The following is a 27,847-nucleotide window of genomic DNA, read 5'->3' as shown; positions in this document are numbered from 1 at the left end:
TTAAGTGACACTTGTTCATAAAAAACACTTTCCGTCACATATGTTTCTTGAGAATCTTTGCTTTTTTCAGCTGAACAAAAAAACCAAAAGTAATAATTTAGCATAAAACAAAGACACACATTTTCATGATGATGTCCGTTATGTCACACATGGATCGGCGGCCGAACTTGCAAGTTTTATAACACTATATAGCAGTGCATGAGCATCGGCATTGATAAGGGATGGGTCTCTGAAATCTTAGAGTGACAGCAGGAATCCCTGCTTGAGCTATCTGTAAATACACAATATCATCAACAGTGACAACTCAATATTTGATATTAAAAACTTTTAATTTATTCTAATTTAAATTAACTAGAATTAGCTGGGTTCTTCCTATAGTGGTCAACTTAACCCATTCTGCTTTATTGACTAGGAGGAGGTCATGGTAAAAAATTAATCTGTTTAGGCATATTTGTTTTTTTTTGTTTTTTTTTTTTGGGGGGGGGGGGGGTTAGATGTTTTCCTAATAATATTACGAGCAAAAATTACTTTAACAACAAATGCTGAGTAGAGACACACCGTAAACGGATAATTTATTCTGCATCGTCACAAGTTAGAAGAAATTAAATGTACACAAAACCTGTGGCTTGCGACGATGATCGAAGCGGAGATTACCTAATATTGCATGTTCACTGGTGCGCATTGATACTACTCCTTACATCGTTATTCCCAAAGAATTAAAGGAGAGACGTCCTACTATACTTTTCATATACTTGAGTTTGTTTTTACATTAAGATTTATGAACACATATGTTGGCTTTTAAAGATCATGTACACTCACTTTCAACTTGTTGAGGAGTCACTTTGCTTAAATATTGTAAAAAATGTCTATATAATTGCAGTGTGCAGTGTAATGTAAAGGGTCGGTTTGGGAAAAAAGTTTATACCCAGCCACCCCGGCCCTTCCCCAGCCCCCCCCCCCCCTTTCCAACACCCACACACCGGTCGATTTTTAACAACATTTACCTTTCTGTTTTAATGTCAAATATTAAATCTCAAGTGCATAGTCGTGCAATCTACTGCCCTCGTAACTGGCAAATATCCAGGATATTTGGTAATCTAAATATAGATATCGTCAAGCCGTCAAACCGAAAGTAAAGATTTTAGTTTTCGCTATGGCTGAAAAACAACTAGGATCGTCGGTGAAACAAAGACCATCACAATGTACCAGACTGTTAGTGGCCGCTATAGACTTTGGAACTGTTTATTCTGGTTATGCTTATTCGTTTAAAGCGGAATGGCCCACTGTAATGACGAACAAATGGAGTGGCGGAGATCTTCTCTCCTACAAGACACCGAGCGCCTTACTGTTAAACCCAGACCAGTCTTTCAATTCATTTGGATTTGATGCGGAGAAGAAATATTCGTCGTTAACAGAAGATGGCAAAGACTGTAGAAAGTACTTTTTCTTTCAACGTTTTAAGATGATTCTGAAGTCGTCCCTGGAAAAGGTAATTCCACCTTTGGTGTATTTTCCTTATCAACATAATTGTTTTTATTGATAATGATTACATATAAGATTGAAATATGTACTCAAGTATCACTAATTTTCTTAAAAATCCTTCCTCTACAAAACTCATGCATTGCAACTACCATTTTAAATACTGTAAAAATACAAGATTTGGGTATCCACTCCGTAGATGCTTCAATGTTATGTTTACTTAATTAAATTCAAATGTAATAAGACACTTTTAAATTATCAATAAGAGTTTAAGTTTGTCATTATTGAGATAAAATCAGATTTAACATTTTAAAATACAACTGATATTTAGCCAGATAATGATACAAATCAAATGCATTTGAAGCATTAAATTAAATATCGGTGTCATATTCCCTTCTAAAAATATGTCAATTTTCATCAACACAAATTCATAACCTGAAGTTGCATGCGTAACTAAAAATTCTTTGTCATGGGGATGCCGCTTCACACACTGTGAAATACATGTAGTAAATTAACTCGCTAATTTCTTTTCAAGAGAGTTCACAGAAAAACACAATGTATTGCGGAGAATGGTGAATCTGTGGATGCTATGAAAGTATTCACACATTGCATCAATCATATGAGGAAACATCTTTTGGAAGACCTAGAAAATAGGACGACAGCCAAAATAACCATGGATGACATAGACTTTGTTCTAACAGTTCCCGCAATATGGGATGATACAGCAAAGATGTTTATGCGAGAAGCAGCTGTCCAGGTAAAGATCTCAGTCCTTTCGTGATATACTATACAGTAGATTCAACTATGAATAAAGTGACGGGCATTGATGCACTTAAATGGAGCATGATCACGACTTCAGCTGAAAAGTTGTCTTTTATTAACATCTACATTACCTTACCATAGTATTTCTATTTTGTTTTAAACATACTAGTGTTTTTATACCCCCGCTCCGAAGGAGAGGGGGTATACTGTTTTAACTTGTGTGTCTGTCTGTCCGTCCGTCTGTCCTTCTGTCTGTCCGTCCGTAACAAAAATTTCTGTCGCATTTATCTCAGCAACTATTTATCGCAGATGCTTGAAATTTTAACACAGTGTTTGTTAAGGCATGCCATATCGTGGGATATATTTTTGTACCAATCGGACGTCAACTTCCTGTTAAATGACGACTTTGCTTATTTTTTAACCAAAATTTTCAAACAAATTTTCGTCAAAGATTTCTCAGCAACTATTTATTGCAGATGCTTGAAATTTTAACACAGTGTTTGTTAAGGCATGCCATATCTTGGGATATATTTTTGTACCAATCAGACGTCAACTTCCTGTTAAATGACGACTTTGTTTATTTTTAACCAAAATTTTCAAACAAATTTTCGTCAAAGATTTCTCAGCAACTGTTTATCGCAGATGCTTGAAATTTTTACACAGTGTTTTTAAAGGCATGCCATATCGTGGGATGTATTTTTGTACCAATCAGACGTCAACTTCCTGTTAAATGACGACTTTGTTTATTTTTTGCCAAAATTTTCAAACAAATTTCCGTCAAAGAATTCTCAGCAACTATTTATTGCAGATGCTTGAAATTTTAACACACTATTTGTTTAGGCATGCCATATTGTGGGATATATTTTTGTACCAATCGGACGTCAACTTCCTGTTAAATGACGACTTTGCTTATTTTTTAACCAAATTTTCAAACAAATTTTCGTCAAAGATTTCTCAGCAACTATTTATCGCAGATGCTTGAAATTTTAACACAATATTTGTATAGGCATGCCATATCGTCGGATATATTTTTGTATCAATCGGACGTCAACTTCCTGTTAAATAATGACTGTTTATTTTTTGCCAAAATTTTCAAACAAATTTTCGTCAAAGATTTCTCAGCAGCTATTTATCGGAGATGCTTGAAATTTTTACACAGTGTTTGTTTAGGCATGCTATATTGTGGGATATATTTCTGTACCAATCGGATGCCAGCTTTCTGTTAAATGTCGACTTTGCTTATTTTGCATATTCACATCAGAGCGGGGGTATCACTAGTGAGCATTGGCTCACAGATATCTTGTTTAAAACTCTAAAATCTGCAAATGTGTATATTGTTTCTCTATTGTCGCTACACGTGTATCGACAATAGAAAAATAAGGAGCAGATCGAAGATCTGATTTTAATCAGATTGGTCGCCTCTATGCAACTTTTCTACAATATCCTGATTCATGCAAACTGAATGATTTTTTTATAGGCGGGGATAAAAAGCGACCAATTGTTGATTGCATTGGAACCGGAATCAGCTTCTATATATTGCCAACTGATGCATTTAGAATCAACTGACAACAAGAGATTTTTCTTAGCGGGGAAAGAATCCGGTGCAAAATACATGGTCCTTGATCTGGGAGGTAATACCATTATCCATTGCACATGCTAAAAAACTCCGATAGGAAAACCTTATTCATATCATGACATATTATCAAACATTCGTGCATTCTTTGCTTCACTTTAAAGCTGTATGGTCCGATTATTTTGGCTTTTACAGTATCAAATAATTGTCCTTACAAAATAATTATCTTAGAAAATTATAAACTTTCGCCTATTTACACCAGCAGAATCGGTCTCTTTTTAAAGTAAGAAATGTTCAAAGTTAAGAAAAACAATCTATCTTTATTTTTTAGCTTTTCTCCTGTGTACATTTTAACGTCATGAGTATTTTAAAAAATCGTTATCTTCTTATCAGGAGGAACAGCTGATATAACAATTCATCAGCTGAAGGAAAACGGTACTTTAGGAGAACTTGTTCCGGCGAGCGGAGGCAGTTGGGGAGGGACATGCATTGACAATGCATTCCATGATTTTCTGACAAGTCTTTTCGGAGAGAAGGTTATGAACATTTTCCAGACGGATCCAGAGTACCTAGAAGATTATTTTGAATTTTGGCAACGTTTCGAAGTCAAGAAGAGGACATTTGAAACCACACAAAATGACAAAAATGAACAAAAGGAAAAGTATCAACCTGACAAATTTGTATTTCAGATCCCGCTTGCTATTGGTGAAATTGTAGCAAAACAAAATAATCAAGATATAAAAAAAATCAAAATAGATGCAGTCATAAACGACGTTATCAGAAAGTCACAATACAAGAATGATTTGACGTGTGAACAAGGTAAACTCTGTATGAAGTCGACTTTTTTCAAGAAAATGTTTGATCCAACTGTTAAATTCCTTATCAATCATTTGAAAAAGCTTTACACAGAGATAGGTAAGGATTTAAAAGTTATTTTGATGGTTGGAGGTTTTTCGGAGTGCAGCGTTATCCAAGAGGCGGTCATAGAAGAGTTCAAAGGAAAATGCAGAGTTGTTGTACCTAACCAGGCAGGCCTAGCCGTTGTCAAAGGAGCTGTCTACTTCGGTCACCAGCCAGACCTTATAACCGAGCGAGTCTCTAGATACACCTATGGAATTCAAACATGGCCTGCATTCAATGAGACTAAGCATGACAAATCAAAACGAGTCGTAATGGAGGATGGACCAAGATGCAAAGACGTATTTTTCAAATTCGTTGCCAAAGGAGATAAAATAAAGCCAGGAGACAAGAAGTCTTACATATTTAAATCTCTGAGACCAAATGCCGAGACGCTCGATTGTGGGGTCTTCATTTCGAATGAAAAGAATCCAAAGTATGTGGACGATGAAGGGTGTGCAAAGCTTGGGACATTGAACATTCCGCTTGATGGGGTCGACAGAAATGTCGATATAGAAGAGTCTTTGATATTTGGAGACACAGAGCTCCACGTAACTGCTTGCAACTGTACAAATAAGATGGAATACAAAGTAACGTTTGACCTGCTTTCCGAGAATATCAATTTTTCTTGAGACATGAATGAAGATTATCAAAGGGTAGACTGAGACCATTAGGGTTTTATACAATTGAAACATAAGAGAACTTTTATGTGATAAAATTATAAACGGATAAAGAAATATATTCATTGAACTAAACTATATAAACATTCACATGATATATATATATATATATATATATATATATATATATATATATATATATATATATATATATATATATATATATATATATATATATATATATATAATGAAAAGTGTTCAAAATACTTTGATAGAAAGAATTTTAGTTGTTATTGTGTGTATGTATTTGAATTAGAAAATAAAAATATTATTCGTTTCTAAAATTTTATCCGTCGCAATTTTATACGATCGTCATCATAGTGCTAGTCAAATGAAAATTGGGAATGACTTTATATACATGTACGTGGTTTTTTATATACATTTCTTTGAAGATTAAAGTCTTCGTTTTATACAGCACATTAACCAAGCTTCTTACCCACTTAACTACCGTCAAGGTGGACTATCTATGGATATTGTAATAATTTACACAGTTCAAATAGGGAAGGAAATTAAATTTTTCGGCACATCTCTAGATCTATTAGTTTACTCCCATTCCAGTTCGCCAGCAATAGTATGAATTTTAGTATAGTTGTACTGTTTTATTTCAAACAAAACTTAATAAAATAAACAACTTGAATTTATGTTTTTCTACTTTGTTTAACTCGAGATCTCTCAAAAGTAATTGTATATAGAATTTGAGAATTATTGACATGCTCAGATAATTTCTAAGTACGCTAGTTTAGTTAAACTGTGCCTGGAAAAGGAAAGACTGGTATTTCAGACAGTCTAGAACTAAGGTTCATTATTATATCTGATTTAAACGTTGATGATTGTTTATTTCAAAAATGTTAAGACTAATCATTCACTTTTTTTTCAATTGCAGACCTGGTAGAAAAAAGTAATTCTAGAAAATGTGTTTGCTTTTTAAAAGTGTTTTCCCCACAAATATGATAATCCATTCCGTATTCCATGTCATATACTTTAGGGAATTAATTACGTTAATTTGGCACACAGAAAGGATATTGCATACCATTTGACCCTCCGACTAAAATAAAGTCAAGTCGGAGGGTCAAATGGTATGCAATATGCTTTCTGTGTGCCAAATTAACGTAATTAATTCCCTAACCAATCATAGTTCAACCAGTTACTTACAGAAATTGAATTATTTATTTCATGGTGTTTGGGTTCTTTTTTATCATTCTTTCTTGCATCCTGATTCTTGGATATGTATATTTCAGTAAACAACATTTAGTGTTAAGAAACAAATTACAAAATTAAAGCGTTTTTTCTTTAATTGTAAATACAAATGATGGGTTTCTCTGTCTCCCCTCCAAACTTTCAAAAATAATGTCATGATTCAATATTTTACGGTGTGTGTGTGTATATATATATATATATATATATATATATATATATATATATATATATATATATATATATATATATATATATATATGAAGGAATGAAAACCACGATGAACTGTATATATCAAACATTCATGTATAAACATTGACGATATCCTTTCTTTATTAATTACAAAGTATCCGTTTTCTTGTTATTTGTTGCAAATATTCCTTCATTTGATGCCCTTTTAGCGATCTTGGTAAAAAAAAGTTGCTGGTTCAGCATCGGGAGACTGCTGCAGAGAGTCCCAATTTAAAAATATAAGGTATGGTCTTCATTAAATCAGATAATTACTGAAGTAAAGTTGATGGTTTACAGGGTATTGCATCATTTTCTACAAAACGAAACGAGAGTACTGGGGCTATGAAATTCAGAAAGTAAAACGTTGTCAATACTTTTAAATAAGATGTAATTAAATTGTAAATTCTGCAGATAAATAAATTATATAGCTTGATGATAATTATTATGGCATTGATAGCTCCAAGCGCAATAGTATCTAAATGGCTCTAGTTTTGAATAAGATTTAACAAAACTCTTTTAAATTAACAAAATTATTTCAAATACTGCAGAAAAATACAATTTCAGACGAATTTCTCTTATAGAAAATTGAGGACTGTGACGAGCTTAAGCATATCCTATTTAATACTTTTCAAAAATAATTCTAAGAAAAAAATTAAAGCTTTCCCATTATGATGCAGATCATCTTTCTTTGGTTTATCAATGGTATTATTTCACATACTGTGTACTTTCATTTCCAAATATCAGCCTTGTCATGTTAAAAAATATTACATGTACGTATGTGTTTGTATTGAAAAAAAAACATTAACAAAAGAACAAAACTGTATAAATAAACACTAAATAGAAAAAGATATTATAAAAATATTGCTTTGGTCCAATTCTACTGCAATTTTATTTATATTAAATATTGAGTTCCGTCCACCAAGTTTCATTCTCTTAAGATAAAATCTTGTGATAATCATTTAAATAGGCATCGCAAATAGGATCACCAACAAATTATCTTTATTAAGCTACATGATATTTTAACCAACGAGATTAATGGACATTTTCACATCATGTATTTTCTACCAATCACAAAAGAGAGGAGGTGCACAACCAAGATTTTTAAAATAATTTAAACTCTGAAGGCCGTCTTCTAAGTAATACAGTAACACATCCATCGATACCGAAAGTAACCTATCAGGTAAATTCGTCTTTATTTTAATATTCTCTAAACCAATATATAAACTTGAATATGTTTTATTATAAATGTAAATGATGTTTTCCGTCTGTAACCGTTGCATCAGGAATTTGTATACATCAATATATTTTAATCTTTAAAAGGCAATAATTTAATTAACAGTGATTGGTCAGGTTGTACAAATTTATTCTATGGACGATGGTTCTATGAATATATTTCTTAATTTTTACTTAACATTTAATATTTCAATTAAAGTCACGCTTTATTATTTTGTGGGGATAATTTCTTTGGAAAATTGAAATTCCTTGTCCCACACATCTACAGTCATTTTTCACCTTTGTTACGCTTTAGAGATTGGCATCCTACATTTTTACATAAATGTATGTAATGCAATACACAGTGTGAAAACCTTTTTTAAAAAAAACCCCAGAGATACACATTTTCTAAAGAAAAGGAGCTGTAAGTCAGAGGGAAGTAATATTAGTTAAACTTTAAAAAAAACACACAATCTTCTTTCTTTTGTCCGTCGTAAAATCAAGCCTTTGCTGGGTCTCTTTTCTTGCACTGGCTGCGATAAATGAGACCACAACTAACGAAATTGCTCTGCATCGCGTGATTGGACTGTTTAACATTTACATGATCTCAGGATTTCCATTGCAATTCCGAAAGTAAAGACAGAAGATTACGTGCCATTGTAACATCTCAACAAGAAATCCTCGCTACTTAATCAAATTCTTATTCTCAGGATCAAACGAATGTCTTAGCAAATATTATAATTATTACGACCACTTGATAGTATATGTCCTGATATTTTGCTGTAGGGGAGGGGATAATTAAAGCCGCCTTCTCACTTTCAGGTGCAAAACGGGTGCTGTTGCTAGAGTATGTTTGTTGTCTCGTTTTCTTAATAACAGGCTCCAATGACACAACTTGCCTAAATATATTGATATCTGAATGCAAAGTAAGCTTGTGGTCTGAGACTGACTTCTGTCTTGGCGGGGGCCAAGAAGGCGAGGCCTTCAAAATCGCTAAGCTTATCGGTCGAATTTTAATTATTACTGTAACTGTTACAATTTCACATTTTATCAGCATATATACTATGTAAAAATATACTTGACTTAGCCTGTGTGTGTGTGTCTAAACGATACATTCTGATGTTGAAATCGGCATGTTTATAAAAAGAAAGTAGCAGTGATTAACGTTGGAAAATATTTAGAAATATTTGCACAGTATACAATACTGCCTAAGAAACAACGAAAAAAAATTGGAGGACGAAGTGAATAGATTCTTTGCACTCACTGCACATGCGGAATGAATTTTTACCTTATGCAAAAAAAAATTTTCACTCTCTTCAAATATCTTTATTTTTAAATAGAGACCGTTGTTGTTAAATATTAAACTATTTATAGCTTTCTAACAAAATTTCTTTGTTTGAAATGTTGTTCGTTGGTTTAAAAAAAAGCGCGGACCAATTAAGTAGCTTTGAATATAATATCGAAACATTTTACAATTTTAACCATCTGTGTTGTATGTTGTTTCAGTAAATAATATTGACTTTGTATAAATACATTATCATATGAATTTGATGTTTCAATTTTAAAGGTCATTGATATTGTGTTCATCAATGGATGGTCAAAATGATGCATTTGTCTCAGAAAGTGATGTGGGTTCATCTGAAATTGACAAGAAGTACTCAATTTGTAAAAAATCGATTGTGGCATCCATAGATATTGGTACTGCATACTCTGGCTATGCCTACTCCTCCAGAAATGATTAGACCAAAGTTTATACTCATGCATGGCACGGTGGAGAATACATGTCCCAAAAGGCACCAACAACATTGTTTCTGGAGCCGAACGGCGAATTCGCCGAGTTTGGATTCAAGGCAGAGAAAAAATATGCTGAATTGGCTGAAGATGAGAAACATCAAAATCACTACTTCTTCCGCAGGTTCAAATTAATTTTGAAACCAAAACTCACAGAGGTAAGACATATGCATCTTGAAGAATATAAAGAGAATGAATTTTAACATATGAACTTTAAGGACGTTGTTTACTCAGGGTTTAAGTTCTCAAATCCGGATTGTTAAAATGTTCAATGTCATGAGTAAAATTTGTTCTAAACATAAACATTATTTATGAAAATAATTATTATTGAAAAAACATTCATACTTTTACTTAGTAATAGAATTAGGCTAAAAAAGTTTGACATTTAGCAGAGGAACTTCGGACTAAATTTTTTAGATTTTGTTTTCCACTAAAATCTTTTTGCTTGTACTTCAATATTTAAAGTTAGGATTTTATTTGTTAGTCAACATAATTTTGCATATTTTCTGTTTGTTTTATCTCACTTTTTCGTTAAGATAATTGTATGACATGTACACATACTAAAAAATATTGAAAAATGCTTAAAAATAATAAAATACTCCATAACTCAAAATTGTTATCATTGACTATTTTATGCCAGCAGAAAAAAGGTCAATATACTTAGTTTAATACTATAAATGTTTTAGCATTATCATCATTCAATTTTTTGTTATACTGAATCAAAAATTGGTAAGGATTTGAAAACTGATAGAGGAAATTCGGACTTGAATATCTATACAAATTGTGAATGAAAACTTAATACTTTATATCACTACCATTCATAAATTTAATATTTCATTTGTTAAAGAGTTTAGCAATTTGTATTATTTTCACAACTAAGAAAATCTCCATCATAGTGTAAATTTTTCGACTTTTTCTTAAATTTTCTAAAAATATTCAAAGGCCATTGACTCAAAAAGAAGGTCATTGACCTACTTTTTGGAAGTGTAACACTACCATCTAAGGTCTACAACACAGAATAGTTGGTTTTTCATTATCATCAGTGGATATTTTTTTTCATTCTGAGTAAACGTCATCCTTAAATCAATGTTCAGGAGCCCTTTTAAAATCGCTTATGGTGGGTTATGATGTAAGTTCACCATCCCTTAAATTGTCAGGAATTTATGTCAGCTAATGAATTTTAAAAATATATACTGATTTGTAAAGGGATCAGGATGGCAGTTGGGCATTTTTACTGAGTTTATTTACTGGTTTCCACCAAGATTTAAATGTACATGTATAACTTCATAGTAAATTACAAGTCGTACTGTGATACCTCAAGACATAAATTAAACAAAAATTATATAGGATTGAATAAAAACTGTACTGAATTATGCCTAAAGTAGAAATATTTGCAATTGGTTTTTATGTATTTAGTACCGATGCATTCATTCCTCTATTATAAAATGTACCGAATTGATATTTTATTTTCAGAGGGTACATAGGGAAACCGTGTGTATAGATGAGACAGGGAACGAATTCAACGCATTGAAGCTGTTTACTTTTTGCATTCATTATTTGACAAACAGCTTATTGGACCACATTAACAACATTATCAAACAAACTGTTACAATGAGTGACATCGAATTTGTTATCACTGTTCCAGCCATTTGGGACGACACAGCCAGAATGTTTATGATTGAAGCTTCTAAAGCGGTACGTAAGATTGTTCTGTTGTCCCATACATGTTAAAATTAAATTGCATTGAACTTATTATCAGTTATTTAAAATTCGAAATGAATCAACAATTATATAATTAAAACCCAACCAAGATTTTGTTTTCTCACAATAGACTGGAATACAGAAGGATCAGCTAAAAATCGTTCTAGAATCGGATGCAGCTTCAGTCTATTGTCAGTTCATGTATCTAGAAGAGGACAAAGCAAAAACAAGAAGGGACTTTCAAGATAAATTGATACCTGGCTTCAAATACATGGTGATCGACATTGGTGGTAAATCAAATGTATTTTGCATACTTTCCATCCTTTTTGTTTGCACTGATCATTATATATTATTATCATTCATGCTCAACTGGCTAAGTTTGATAAGGTATTGTAAACGTACTACATTTGGCTGTGTATTCTTTTTAGCGCTTTTGGTGGAATGCGGCAACCGCTAAATCAAGTACATCGCCAAATTTCATGCATATATGTATTAAAATAGTACATTCAGGAATACGCTAATTCAAATCCACGCCAACTTGTTCAAAAACTAATTTTAGCCAAATAGTGTACACGCCAAATATAATACGTTTTCAGTATTTGCGATAGTGACTAAAATAATCAGAAGAGATTATCTTGAGCATAACATTCAAGTCTAGAGTTAACAAGAGCTTTAACTAAGTCAAAGTATTCAAGATACAGATGGATGTAAATTGAATATGTCTTCAATTTTCATGAAATGACATTATTGTCTAATCAGATACATTGAGTCATTGTTAATTAATTAACTGAGTTTATAAGCGCATTCATTAATATTAATATTTTTTTCATAAATATGATAAAACATGGGAGGGTCACATTTTCAACACCCACACTTGGATTAACTGTTTTACAAGTCCTTGATACAATTCCCGAAACAGTAAATACACTCTTGCAGCTTTGTAACGTGATTTAAAGAATGACCTGGGCTATTGGTTTAAACAATGTACTAGTATACAAGTCTACAAGTATCCCGCTGCTCGGCAACTTTAATTTGCAAAGTCGTAGTATTTAGAGTGTTACACAGAACAATATTACCATGGGATGTTTAAGCATCTTATATGTAAACATACACTGACCAACTGACAGGTCATACATTCTACCTTGACTCCTCTTTTAATTTGAAAATACAATTTTATGAGGAAAATTTTCACCTGTTGTTCAGTCAACATCCAGGAAACAATGCACTGAAGCCATAGCCTGGCTATTGCTCACGCAATAGGCCCGGCTAAAAATTTACTGGCTTTCAATCACATATTCAAAACAAGAAAAAATTACTGAATAATTATTTAGATCCAATTACCGGTAGGCATTTAAATGAAATTTTATGTTCAAGAATACATGTAAATTTATCTTTCACGCCTAATAAAGGAAAAATTGTCGTACTGTAAAGTTCCAAACAATTAATATCGTTATTTATCGTTCACATTTGAGCGTTTATGTTCTTTGTTCGTAATAAGGTGGAACAACTGATATCTCGGTGCATAAAAAAACCATAGATGGAGGCTTAAAGCAGGTCATTAAGCCGGATGGAATACAGTTGGGCGGAATTAATGTCGATGAAGCATACTGGAAATTCTTCTGTGACCTTTTTGGAGAGGATTCCATGAATATATTCAAAGATGAATGTTCAGAGGATTATTTGGATTTTGGTCGAAAGTTTGAAGTTCAAAAACGGTCTGGAAAAATAACAACTTCAGACACCCTCTACATTAAAATTCCTTTGTCTCTGTCTGAAATCCTTGATGACAGAAAAGGAATAGCTGAGGCCATTTCTTCATCAAAGTACAGAGAAATTATTTCCTTTGATCCAAAATCTTTCAAACTGAGACTGCCGTTTTCTGAGTTTGAAAACTTGTTCAAAGACACAAGTGATCAAATAAAATTGTACCTTGAAGGTTTATGGAAAAAACCTGAATTGGCAGATGTGGATACTGTTCTTTTGGTTGGTGGTTTTTCAGAATGTTACATAATTAAAGACATGATCAGAACTGAAATGAAATCAAGGAAAAAACACCTCGTTTTACCAGAGGAGTCCAGTCTTGCAGTGTTGAAAGGTGCAGTATATATGGGCCATGTGTCAGATGCTGTTTCTACACGAATTTCCAGTTATTCTTACGGTATGCAAAAGAGGTCCACCTTTGTCCCAGAAGAACAGCTCGACAGCAAAACAATGGTAGACCAAAAATTGTGCCGTGGCGTGTTCATGAAACTTATCAACAAAGGAGATGAAATTAAACCAGAGCACAAAGAAAAATTTCACTTGGATATAGTGAAAACAGAAAAAGATTTTTTCGAGTGCATCGTTTACCTGTCACACGAGAAGGATCCAAAGTATATTGACGAGGAAGGAGTTTCCAAAATCGGTTCTTTGCAGATCAAATTGCCAAACGTGCAAAAGGGGATTGTCATTAAAATCGAGGGAGAAATTATTCTTCTTGACACAGAGATAAAGGTGGTTGCCAGGGAACTTCACGATTTAAATGAATTCAAAGCTACATTTGACCTGCTTTCCCCTGACTGTCTTTACAAGAACAAAAGGATGAAAGTATGTAATTGATAAACAATTTCAAATATCAAAGACATTCTAAACAGATATCGATGTAATAATGATTTATAGACATATCTTTTATATGATTTACAAAAAAGGGTTTAAGTTAAGGGCAACACAAGGTATTGCAATACATGAACACATGTTGATGTATTTTGATAATGAGTATTCCCCTATATAGAAATATATATATTTAGGTCAATACTACAGTTACTTTCTATATGCATATATTCAAGTGATGCATGGTGCACTAGTAATGGTTGTGTGTCAGAATTGGTATATTTGAAGATATCTGTCCGTTTTTTGTTTACCATAATTATCCTGTATCATAAACTTACATAAAATCCTTTATTATTGACATTTTCAAGATTGTCATCGAAAAAGTAAAAAAAATGCGGAATTGAAACACTTGGAATTATCCGTTGTAATCCATATATCTTAAATGGCTATTAGATATTTAGCATTTATGAAAGAATGTGTTGCAGTTCCTTTGCTATTTTTCCTTACAGAGGTTGTAGATAAAATGGAACTTAAAGTAACAGAATTCGATGTAAAAAAAATTTCAATGTAATATGTTGCAGGCGTTTTTAATGTTTTCGAAACAGTACTTATATACCGTGTTCAGTCCACGTTATAAACTTGAGCTATTAATATTTTTTTTTCTAAACAAGGGATTTCAAAACAATGTACGCATCAATGTAGAAAGTTGGATTTTTCTTTGGTTTTTTTTTTATGAAACTACCGGGTTTGCTGTTTTCAAAGACACATGTACAGGTTGTGAAAAGCTAAAATGCATTTTTAAAAAAGTATGAAGCAATATGTAGATGAATATATGTACGGATAAATATGTTCCACCTTTTTATCTAGACTAATCTGTCCCAGGTTACTTTTTCTCTCACTTTTTGACAAATTTTAATGAAAATACACAAACTTGTCAAAGAAGTTCAATTGAAATCGATTTAAAGGGAAAAATCCAAGATTTCTTCAACGACATTTCATCTGTGTTTGTCTGCGTAAATTAACATGAACGAAAACAAATTTCTTATAGAGATTTATAATGGAAGATGTTTCCATCTTTTCTTTATTTAGAATTACATGTACTGGTACTCAGAACACATCGCACAATTTTTCAAGTTATTATACGGATGTTTTCATGTTTGCTGCATTGCAAAATCCCCGTAGGCTTTCTTTCTTGGTCGTGTGTTGAAACCTGAAGCAGCATAGGGGGCGTATCAAAACAGATAAACTAAACTTTTTTCATTCTAGTTGAGAAAATGTAGTTTGGGCACAGATGTAGTAATGATTTTCGAAATATTAAGCATAAAGTGTTGGAAGCAGAAAATTGGGACCGAGTACAGGCGTTTATCTATTCTAGATACCATTCAAACATGCGATGACTATAATTACAACTCGAGCCAGAATCAGATTTATTCAGGTAGCTCCAAAGAACGATACTTTAAACATACTGGACAGTAGAAATAAAATTGTTTTGTGTTAACATCAAAATACAGAATATATGGTCATCTTCCTAACTGTATCTATAAAAACCAAATGATGATTGCTGGTTTTGATAATGGAAATGCGCGTAAAATGTTTGGTTACTAGTATTTTGCCTACATACGGGACATACCCACTATATGATTAAAGTCGTCGACGTAATGTGTCTATATTAAGATATGACTCTTCAAGCCTAACGGGTATTAAGGGATTAACCCGCTTTCCTGCAACACCTTCTTTAAAGAAATATCCCCTTCCTCCCCCGAAAAAATTATAAATTCATGAAATAAATTGTCCAACTTGACAAACGATTCACAGTTTTACAGAATACTTAGAATATATATATATATATATATATATATATATATATATATATATATATATATATATATATATATATATATATATATATATATACGTCGGGTCATTTAAAATAGCTTTTCTTATAAAATAAAGAAGGACACGTCGTTTTCCAAATTTATTTGCTACATCTTTAGTTATTCAATTAGTTTATTATAAAGAACATTTGAGTATCTTATATAAATTTGCCTAATTTACGCTGTGTGTCTTATGAGGGGCATAATGAAAATCAATGATTATACCATGAAAAGTTAGTTTGAACAAGTTTAAAAATAAAATGGCTATCCAGACCGATCTAATAACACGTTATATAGAGTTGTTATGTTTATTATTTAGTTATTACATAGAGGTGGGGGGATCCTGTTTAATTTTCGCCAACTTGGTCCATGTTGCCTTGTTGGCAGTAGGCGGATCATATTTTTTTTCAATCAACACCAAGCAAAGTCCTCTTTGGTGAGAGTTCCTCACAAAATGGACTGGACGGACAGGGGGTTAACTTACTCGCACCCAAAGAAGGAAGTTTCAATGACTGCACATCACCAGATCACCCAACGGTTGCAAAGAAAAGACAAAGCCCTACTCAAAATGAGGAAAATGAGAGGTGAATTTGAACCGCTTATCTAGCGGTTCTGTAAATAGGGAATTAAGCAAATGTGAATTTTATTTTCAAAAATATTTTTTTAATCTTTGAATATCGGTTTGGGATAAATTCACAAGATATTACTTTGTAATTACCGCCAAATACATTTTATAATCTTTATTTAATCTTCTATAGCCTACTACTGCAAAGAGAACTCATAAAAATTCAAAGAGAATAGTTGGATGTTGAGAAAGAGAGACTTGGCATAGAAAGGGAGAGGTTACACATCGATCGCCGGCGGTTGGAGATGGAGGAGCAGGCTAGGCGTGCTCCTACTTTATACGAAGCGAAAAAGTGGCCGCAATAGTGAGAAAATCATGCGAAAATCAGAGGAAAAGTTACTCATACGAATACCATGCAAATGTATTTGCATATTATACGCAGGAAAATCTGTACAGGCTCTGGTATATATGTTTAAGAAATCTAGATGGTATGTGCTTTCGCATACGACACTAGAGAGTCCATTTGTCGGAGACACGGTCTGATTACTTGCGAATAGTCAACATTTGTCCGTATTCGGTTGAGACTTGCTCATGACTCTATGTTCCATTTAATATTTTCAAATGGCCAACATTCTTAAATTCTCAATTCCCACCTGGCCAACATTTTGATTTTCACAACCGAGTGGTCAGGAGGTCAAGTCTGTTTTCACATGTTAATGTAAAAATTTGACAAATTTGTTACCAATTACCTGAGAATAGTTTGATGATAACAAATAAACAAATAGCATTTAATTTTGCCCATAACATGATAATCAGAATAAATAAAAATAACCCCACAAATATTTTAAATATAGATTAGCAATTTTCTGCAAGATCATTACACAAAACATTTTATATGTATAAACCAATACGGGTACTTGAATGATTAAAACGTTGATGTAAATAATTTTAGACTGTTCAAATTGGATTTGATACATTTCATAAATAGGATCGAACAGCAGTTTTTAAAAAATAGACCAGAAACATGTATTACTATTTTGTAATATAATATAATTATATCTAATTAGACCCTTGACATTACAATTTAACGCAAATAACACACTTTTGTACCTCATGTTCATGTGTATTTTAATATTTTGAGAGAATAAACAAATTGAGATTGAGAAGCATAATTATTGCCATTAATTTACAGAGTTCTTAATTGTGTTATCGACTGTTAGTTGAAAGACATAAAAAATCCAAATGCCCAGTCTTCAGGTGCAGGTCAACTTTATAGAAAATGACAACGGAGAACTAATGATGTTTTGATTATCATACAATAAATCTTGTTAAATGTGAAGTTGCACCATAAAAAACATAAGCACTTTACTCTAGCGTTTTGTGTTTCATTAATTTCATATTCTATGGTTTGGAATTAATCAATATAATAATAGAAACAAAAAAAGATTGAAAAAAAATGCAATATGACCCATATGATGTATAGTTAAAATTTCAAACGTGATTCATATAATGCCGAGTTTAAAGCTATACACGCTATAATTTGCGTCAATTTTGAATAAAGGGGAAAATGTATGTGTTTGATTACTAATAAAAGTTACCTTTATTCTGTTAATTATAATGCTCAATTCGATCACGTAACAAATATATCAAATATTAAACAATAAAAAATATTTATTTTCCTGCCAGGAAAGTAAAGCCTCCTCGTGAATATCAATCTATCACGTGATATCGACAGCTAAATTTAGCTCATCATACCAAAACTGGTGAAGGGTCAACATCTTCATAATTGTGATAGTTTCACAAAGGAAAGGATATTTTCAGTAAAGCATAAATTTGTCCGATATACGAGTACAAACAAAAGAAAAAAATACAAGCCTGTGAGTAGATATGAATACTTCCTTTAAAAAAATGACGTAGACCTGTGTTTTTCCCCTATGTGCTATTTATAGATCCTATAAGTGTTAATGCAGAAGTAAGGGTATCGTGAATGACAAGCGTATTTTACTCATTATACATGTATGTATTTCAAATTAACAACTGTTAAGCATATCAAAAATCAAGTTGGATATTTAATTAGGCAAACAATAACGACCACCTAGTTCTCCGCGGACATGCGCAATGAGGTCGGTTTGCTCTTCCTTCATCAATATTCATGAAAAGGTATATTTTCCTGGCAGAAAAATAAACAATTAAAAATCTATATCTTTGTAACGAGATGGAATTCACCCTTGTAATTTACAGATTAAGGATAACTTTTATAAGTAGACAAGCACATGCGTTTTTACTGTCATTCAAAATTGACGCAAATTATAGCGTGTATAGCTTTAAGTTAAGTCAGCTTATATAATTATCTCAATGTATGATGAAAATAGACACACATGATATTTGTACCCTCATATTAAGGGCATAAAATATAGGGGAATATGTAACAGTTCATTTTTAAAAATTAACATTTTCATCTGAATTAATTAAATAAAATAAAGTGGCTCATTTCATATGTATTCTTCTGTAGGCTAACAAATATATATATGTTTTTTCCCTACTTTCATGACATCTGAAAACAAACTATAGCTTACCTGTAATTAAATTCTTTGTTCTCTACTATCACCCCAGTACCACTTAGCCGACACAAATCTACCTGTATTTTACCTGTATTTTTTCAAAATGAAGACACCCTATCGATAAACAGGGCGTGTCGATATCTGTCCAGTTAGTTTCTTGTCAGTTTTAGCTGCTGTAGATTTCGACCAATCGATAAACGGGACGTGTAGATTTTAGTATGGCTGTTTCTATAGAGCAATGAATTAACTATAAGTTACCGTAGGAAATAGAGGAAATAATACTTGGTAGATGTAAATATATTTTTATGAACTTTTTTTTCATCCGATGAAAAATCGGGTGATGGAGAGAAAGTGATCACTGAATAATTCATTTTTTTTTTTGTATGATGTTATCAATATTTTAATTGAGATAACTGAAAAGATAAATTAATGAATAGATATGACATGCTAGCCACAAACAAGTTACTTACGATATAAAGTCGCCGCGACTTACTGTATATTTTGCTTATTACTTGCAAATACACAAAAAAATAAATAATAATGAAGTGTCCTTTTTAGATGAAAACAATTGATTTGATTTCTTACATGTTTTGTTGTTTTTCTGAAGAATTAAAATTTGTGTTATTCTTATTTCTTTTTTTTTCTCTCTCTCTTTTTTGTGTCTAATCGATCTCGAATCAAATAACTGTAATAGTTGATTTTAGTACAGAACAAAAACGTATGTATACGGTGAATATCCTGAACAATAATGTTATTGATTTTTTTATCTGAAAAATATAATGTTATATTTGGAATTTTTCCGCCTACAGAAGAAAGAGTTTGCATTGTAAAAAAGTTTTTTTTTAATCGGTTATGGAATTCATAAGTTTGCTATTCAGAATCAAAAGAGTAACTAAAATATATCAAATAGAAGATATTAAATGTGTTTATATCCTAAACGTACATGTAAAGTTTGTTTGCGTTTGTTTTAAACCTAAAATGAACTTGATTGATATAACAGAAGTGATGAGATGGCTCCTTTTTCATTTTTAGTTTCTCGGTCGTTTTCGGTAAAAAATGAACGCATACCATGCAAGTTTCTTAATTGATATTAAGCGATAAAGAAACATGTTGATGAGAGTGTGGGCCTCGAGCTCGAAAGATTGATTGTATATAAAAAAGGAGGCGATATTTAGAGAAACTATGTAAAAGAGTAATCTTTGACGTACAATGTAGGTGACACTACCTGTTGACTTTTGAATCAGGTAAACCAATTACCTACTGAATATTTATTTTATCGAATAAAACTAAATAATGATTAAAGCTAAAATATAATACGTCAAATAACATGTTAATCCTCTTTTTAAACTAAAAAATGATACGTAGAGTGCTATTGTGTACATATTCTTAAATGAACCTCGTAAATTACTTTTGGCCATACTCCATGTGATTAAGTGGCTAAATATAGACGATATGTATTCCCAACTTTTAAAAAGAAAGTAGAATTTGGTCATGGCTGAATCTCTTACACAGGAGGAGGCCTCAAAGTCGCCCAAACTGCTTGTGGCTGCTATAGATTTTGGAACTGTATACTCAGGTTATGCATACTCATTCAAATATGAATGGACCAAGGTAAAGATAAACAACTGGGGTGGTGGCGAAAATCTTTCTTATAAGACTCCCAGTGTTCTTCTTCTCAACCCAGATCAGTCCTTTAATTCGTTTGGGTATCAAGCAGAACGAAAGTATGCAGAATTAGCAGAAAATGGGAGTGAGTGCAAGAAATACTTCTACTTTCAACGTTTTAAGATGATACTACGGACATCTCTGGAAAAGGTAACATGGTATTGGTTTTGCAGGTGTTACTATATAGAGCTAAAATCTGGAACGTACAATACACTTTTGCAATCAAATATCATAATAGTCTATGTCTGACTTTCAATGTAATAATACTTGTAAGTCATTAAAGACATGATTTAAGTTTTTAAAAAAAGGCTGCTTTTAAATAATTGTAGAAAATTAGATTTAAATAACACTAGGCAGACAATCTATGAAAAATTGTAACATGCATATAGGTATTCTGTATTAACTTGAAATTGATTTCATGTTTAATATTGAGCATTTTTGTTGACTTATTTTTCGTTATTGACAATTTGTGAAAAAGGAAATGTAATCCAACCCCCTTTATTCTTTACATCCTAATTTTCTTCTTTTTTTTTTTTTACTGGAAAACAACACATATCATATTCCACAATGTGTACGAATATCACCTGTACTAGTGTTTGCAATTCAATTTGGGTATTTTTCCATATACATATATACATGTATCATTGTAAAACAAAATTATGCGTAAGATTTTTTTAATTTATCCATTACGATGTGTGATTGAAATACAAGATATGTGAAAAAAAAAACCTAAATATTAAAAAAGTTAGGGTTTCTTCACAAGGATATTCCTTTATTGTGCAGTACAGTAAATGCCACCAACAAAGTCGTTTGGGCAAAAATATCTATAAGAAATATATAATAAAAAATGATGGAACTTTATACCGCTACGTCAAAATTAATTTTGCGAACATTTAGAACACGTATTCAAATCACTTAAATAACTGCGTCTAAACAATTAAGTACATGTTTCATTCCTTCGATCAATGGTATTTTGCTATTATTAAATGATTTGGACGACACGAAGTCAGATCTTCTCCTCCGTTCATTGGCATTGCCATTGCACCTTAAGTCTGTCTTAAGATATTTATGCAGCACATTTGGACGATTATTAACAAAAATACACATACATGTGAAAGAATATTGCAATGGAAATCGATGAAAGGGAAAAAAATAAAGATATTTTAAGTGACATATTATTATTATTTTTTCCTAAGAAAAACTCACAGCAACGAAAATAGATTTCTCACGGAGATTTATTACCTGACGTCACTTGTAATGGGAAATGTTTACATCATTTCTCCATTCGGAAGTCACTCGGAATATCCCGCTCAATTTTTCAACGTTATCATCCACACCCCGTGTAGTTTTTATTTTTAGTCGTGTATTGAAACCTAGAAATCTAGATGCGGCGTTTCAAAGGAGAAATCTTTGAATAATTTTTTTTCATACTTATAAATGAACATCGTTTAAACACAGAGAAAATGTGCGGCATAAATACCTTAGGACATACTTTGGTCTTTTTTGTCATAATTGACAATGATTGGTTTAAACATCACTCGCCATTGTCACCAAATTTAATGGTTTTTTAAAAAAAAACCGTTTACCAACATATACTTTGGGAGTCAAAAAGGATCAATTAAATCGTTACCCAACCGTAAATCGGGTAAACACATCAATTCTTGTGAATTTTTCTGCAAATTACATTTTAAACAATCTTTATGAAGTGTTTTCCACTATATTCATAGACTGTAGAAGATGCAAGTAAATTAACCCTTCTTATTGATCTTCTTTTAGAGAGTTCATAGGAAAACTCAGTGCGTTGCAGACAACGGATTACTAATGGATGCCATCAAAATTTTTACGCATTGTATCAACCACATGAAAGAGCACCTTTTAAAAGCGTTGGAATACATACAAAAAGACAAAATTACCGTAGACGATATATATTTTGTTTTGACAGTTCCAGCAATTTGGGATGATACAGCAAAGATGTTTATGAGGGAAGCTGCAGTCAAGGTAAACTAGAAAATTCTACCACACATACATTGTCTTTGTAGGTATTAAGAGCATATTTTTAAGTGGAAAATGGTAAATTGTGTTTCAAAAGTCAAAGATTGCAGTAGTTCACAACGTTGAAGAGATTTTTAAAAGAGGTGTTCAATTAAAAAAAAAGAAGTTTGGATTCGTATTATTATTAGGCAGGAATTAAAAGCAACCAACTCTCAATCGCCTTGGAACCCGAAGCAGCATCCATTTATTGTCAGTTGACACACTTGGAATCAACCGACAAAAGCAGAATGTTTCAGCCGGAAAATGAACTTTGTGCTAAATACATGGTTCTTGATCTTGGCGGTACGATTAAACATTAATCTAATATATCTAATTACTTACATTGTAAATATGTACATAAATAAAAATATCAATAAATAATGTTTTCAATTGCACTTCCGGAAATAACGCTGTTTTTAACTTACCTGTCTACCGTCTTCGTTCCTCGTCTATTTCCATGAGTCATTTGTTAAGAATTATAATTCTAATAATTTACAACATATTCTGTAAATCTATTTGGCTATTCGGAACCATTTATTGTGCGACATCTGTAGGAGCAATGACATAGGCATTGTGAAATCATCCCAACACCCAGCGACCAGGAATCAGTATAAAGCTGTAAATACTATGAACATATATGCAAACTCTTTTTCTCTACTATTGTCAATCTAGCAGACAAAACAAAATACATAGGTAGAATACGAAATGACTAAATGGTACCCCTTGTTTTGGGGTTCTGGTGGACATGGGAAGGATAAACAAGGAAACTTTTACCATTATTTTAAAAGGTCACTCTGGTGTTAAGGCGGTACTCTAAAACTACAAAAGCAAACTTTTTATTTTTATCCATGTGTAATATACACCAACTCTAGTATATTTGTAAAGCTCCAAGAACACCATCTACCATCTGGATCTTTTAAGGGGCCATGTCAAAATATAGGTACATTTATTTTACTGTACGAATATTAAGAGAAATGCAATTTTCCGCACTTTAAAGCAAATTATAGAAATACTACAATAGCAATAGGCATTTTTCCTTAAATTGTAGTATGTGATTATTTTCTACATTAAATGTAGAAATTACTAAATTCTTCAATCTCGTATTAAATAGGGGTCATCTCAAGATATAAAAATGCTCAACAGACAAACTGAAAGACGGTCTATCCCCCCCCCCCCGGGTTTTGCCGATAGAGGCTTAAAATGCATTGAATTCGATAGTCCATCGGTGTCATCTTAACTTTACCCATACCCCCTTTTATATATTGTACAATATCATGCAAAGAGTGATGCCGTTATGGAAATCTTTCTTTCTTAATAATATTCTATTGATTATAGTGATAAAGCTTCCTATGCTTATTTTTTCTTTTCCATTTTTGTTAATTCTATATCTTTGATATTGATATTGTGTATGCAACTTAATATTATTATATCCTTATGTCAAGGTCACAGTGAACTTGTTTCATTTTTTATAAATAATTCACAGTCAAAATAAGTAAGATATCATTAGGCCTTTGATTATTTATCATCGTAAGTAGGTGTATTTTGCTACTTCAATAAATTCTATTCACAGTAATCTAATCTTTACTTTTTATCATTTTTCGTTTTTCGCTATTGTTATCTTTGATCCGTTGAGGCCTACGGTAATAAGATTGGTTCTTTGATGCAACTTTGATATAGGATTTGATGTCAAAACCGTAGGTTTTAATTGTCTTCTTTTTGAATATTGTGTTTTTATCTGAACATTTTTTGCGAGTTTTACAATATTTTAGACGAGAGTCTCATATTTATATTTTTAAAGAGATTCAATAACTGTTTTTCATGTGAGCGATGTGGCCAATTGGTCTTTTGTTTTATTTAAAGGAGGAACAGCTGATATAACAATTCATCAGTTAAAACAAGACGGTACCATTGCGGAACTCGTTCCGGCAAGCGGAGGCAGTTGGGGGGGAACGTGCATCGATAAAGCCTTCAATGAATTTCTTACAAATCTTTTTGGAGAATCAGTAATGAACATGTTTTATACTGATTCCGAATACGTTGAAGATTGTCTAGACTTTTGGAAAGATTTTGAATTCAAGAAAAGGGCATTTGAAGTAAATACAAAAAATGAAATTGTAACTGGACCAAAATTTGCCATTAGAATTCCAGTTGCCATTAAGGAAATTGAAGAAAAGCAGAGTAATTCTAAAGGGAAATCTATAGACTTTGTTATTAACAGTGTCATTGCCAGATCGTCCTACAGGAATGTATTAACATTTGAAAACGGTATATTACTCATGGAAGCTTCCTTTTTTGTTCAGATGTTTGTTCCAACAATTGATTTACTTGTCAACCACCTAAAACAGCTTTATAAGGACATCGAGGGGGATTTAAAAGTAATTTTAATGGTTGGGGGGTTTTCGGAAAGCAGCGTTATCCAAGATGCTGTCAAGAAAGAGTTCGAAGGAAAATGCAGAGTTGTTGTTCCTAACCAAGCAGGTCTAGCGGTCGTCAAAGGAGCAGTTTACTTTGGTCATCAACCACATCTGATATCCGAACGAGTCTCCAGGTACACCTATGGAATTCAATCATGGCCGGCATTCAATGAGACTAAACATGTCAAATCAAAACGAATCGTAATGGACGATGGACCAAGATGCAAAGACGTATTTTTCAAATTCGTAGCCAAAGGAGAAAAAATAAAGCCAGGAGACAAGAAGTCTTACATATTTAAATCTCTGAGACCAAATGCAAAGACGCTAGATTGTGGGGTCTTTATTTCAAATGAAAAAGATCCAAAGTATGTTGACGATAAAGGTTGTACAAAGCTTGGGACACTGAACATTCCACTTGATGGGGTCGACAGAAATGTCGATATAGAAGAGTCTTTGATATTTGGGGACACAGAGCTCCACGTGACTGCTTGCAACTGTACAAATAAGATTGAATACAAAGTTTCGTTTGACCTGCTTTCCGAGGATATCAATTTACCTTGAAAAGTGAATGAAGATTATCAAAGACAAACTGGAACCATTATGGTTTTATACAAAAAGAAGTGTTTTATATATATATATATATATATATATATATATATATATATATATATATATATATATATATATATATATATATATATATATATATATACTTGTTCAAACATGGCATCTAATGAAAGAAAACACTTTAAATTAAAATGCTGCAAAATGGGTAATAAAAGGATCATAATTGTAAAGACGTATTTTTTCAAAGTTGTAAGCAAGGGAAATCCAACATACCAGCATTTAAACTTCTGAAATCAAATGCAAGGACGCTAGAAAATCCACAGTATGTAGACAATGAAGGGTATTTAAAGCTTGAAACATTGACAATTCCACTTGATGGGATCGATAGAAATGTATACATGTCTTTTTCACAAGTGAGACATTCGATATACGGTATATATCAGATTTTAAAAAGTAAACGCATACATTTACTAGGTTTTTTTTCAAGGATTTTTACGCAGTGCAATTGAAACCTCATGAAAACACGTGTCTTATCTTAATTTATGATAACATGTACTAAGTTCAAATAGAATTGAAATTTCCATAACTGTTTGATTTGTTCCACATTTTAAATTTTGCTCATTTTGCCAATCACATTATTAACATAAACCACAGTAATTTGTAATTCTCATTTCCGTTGATATTTTACGATTATGTTTACTTTTGTCGCTAATGATATATATAGAAATTTTCACACTTTAATCCAAGAGTCAGGTTTATCATCCAAAATCGAATTATATGTCATGAGATGTTTAATATTTTTTCCTTTCATTTAAATTCAGTTGCTGAAAACAATACACGAATACAAATTATCATTATGATATTTTAATTTAGAAATATTTTTAAGTGTATTCATTTCAAATATAATTTTTAGATTCTCTAAATTATAAATCACATGATTACATTGTCGCATGTAATATCAATTTTTGTGTTTTGATCGGAGAGATATTTTAATTACTTGTTACAAGAGATTCATCATAGAATTCAATGATATTGTAAAACTGAACAATTTTCAATTACTTTTCTAATGCAAGTTATGGTTTATAAAACTATTATTTCAATGAACTAAACAAATTTCATGTGTACGTAACATTTTGCTCATTATACGTTTATAAATAGTTATCTGCTCTTCGTTAGAACTTAAAAATAAAAAAATGTACATTTTATTAGATGTTTGTATTGTTGGTTTCATTTTTTAATTACCAAATGTTAACAATTTAAATTGGATAAACTATGAAGATATTTAACGAAACTATTTTTTTGAAGTAGGCCTTATTTCAAAATACAACGAACATATATCTAGCAGAACTCATTGAAATCATGTATTCGTTTGGCAGACTCTCTAAATGTCATAAGTTTAACAATTTGAAACTTAAAGAAATTTCATATTTGACAAACAATTAACAGATACAGTGTAGTAATGGAATTAAGACGCGATTTGGGAATAAAATTTTATTTTTTAATGTTTTGTGTTTAGAATTATTTAATTAATTGTTCATTTTGTAACAATGACAAAATCTGAACGTTTAAACTCAAGCTAAAAGCGAGAAACACGGGTAATAAAATCACTGATATGTTAACAAAGCTCGAGTTTTATATTTGTTTAGAAATAATGCATATACAGAAATTACCGTTTCTCTGGCAAAATGACTCGTGCCAAAAAAGATGTGTTCATGAATAATATTATCCAAAAAAAAGCACTATTATATTGGTACTCATTAATTCCAATATAATATATAAACAATAACAAGACTCATGCTTTGTTTACATAACAAAGTATTTCAAACTCTGTATCTTGCTTGTAACTCAATATTTGACTTTTGACGAATCTTTAAAAATAACAATATTTACCATTATAGGTAATTAAAAAGGAGAAATAAAATTTGAAAATTTTGAGCTCAAATCGTGTACAAGTCCCTTTAACTGCTAACTATCAGCTGTTTTTTGCTCGTACATTGTGATTTACTGTTGTCTCCTTGTTTAATTTCTGTGCATGTGCGAAGAAATGATCATGCAAATAAA

At 31.8% G+C, this 27,847-nt stretch overlaps 3 protein-coding genes and 1 long non-coding RNA gene across 4 annotated transcripts in view; all 4 read left to right on the top strand.

Moving 5' to 3' along the window:
- Positions 1-1,107: 1,107 nt before the first annotated feature.
- Positions 1,108-5,480, top strand: LOC105331146 (heat shock 70 kDa protein 12B). The gene is made up of 4 exons (XM_011433227.4): positions 1,108-1,489; positions 2,015-2,236; positions 3,719-3,872; positions 4,208-5,480. Exons 1-4 carry the CDS (start codon positions 1,154-1,156, stop codon positions 5,341-5,343), a joined length of 1,848 nt encoding a protein of 615 aa, XP_011431529.3. The 5' UTR covers positions 1,108-1,153; the 3' UTR covers positions 5,344-5,480.
- A 2,446-nt stretch (positions 5,481-7,926) lies between these two features.
- Positions 7,927-27,847, top strand: part of LOC105331964 (heat shock 70 kDa protein 12A) — a 38,275-nt gene continuing 18,354 nt past the window's right edge. Inside the window, exons 1-5 of the mRNA XM_034446329.2 lie at positions 7,927-7,996; positions 9,596-9,977; positions 11,293-11,514; positions 11,651-11,810; positions 13,019-14,106. Of these exons, the coding sequence (XP_034302220.2) occupies positions 9,810-9,977; positions 11,293-11,514; positions 11,651-11,810; positions 13,019-14,106 (1,638 nt within the window). The 5' untranslated portion in view covers positions 7,927-7,996; positions 9,596-9,809. The remainder of the gene's footprint in view (positions 7,997-9,595; positions 9,978-11,292; positions 11,515-11,650; positions 11,811-13,018; positions 14,107-27,847) is intronic.
- Positions 17,167-19,739, top strand: LOC136272932 (uncharacterized). The gene is made up of 2 exons (XR_010710999.1): positions 17,167-18,064; positions 18,871-19,739. It is a non-coding gene; the product is annotated as an uncharacterized lncRNA (long non-coding RNA).
- On the top strand, positions 20,283-25,867 carry LOC105331965 (heat shock 70 kDa protein 12A). Its single transcript, XM_011434369.4, has 4 exons — positions 20,283-20,924; positions 22,551-22,772; positions 22,955-23,108; positions 24,666-25,867. Exons 1-4 carry the CDS (start codon positions 20,601-20,603, stop codon positions 25,778-25,780), a joined length of 1,815 nt encoding a protein of 604 aa, XP_011432671.4. The 5' UTR covers positions 20,283-20,600; the 3' UTR covers positions 25,781-25,867.

The sequence above is a fragment of the Magallana gigas genome, chromosome 2 (genome assembly GCF_963853765.1).
Source record: "Magallana gigas chromosome 2, xbMagGiga1.1, whole genome shotgun sequence".
NCBI classification, from domain to species: domain Eukaryota; kingdom Metazoa; phylum Mollusca; class Bivalvia; order Ostreida; family Ostreidae; genus Magallana; species Magallana gigas.
The sequence above is the reverse complement of the archived record's forward strand: the minus strand, read 5'-3'. Positions and strand labels throughout refer to the sequence as shown.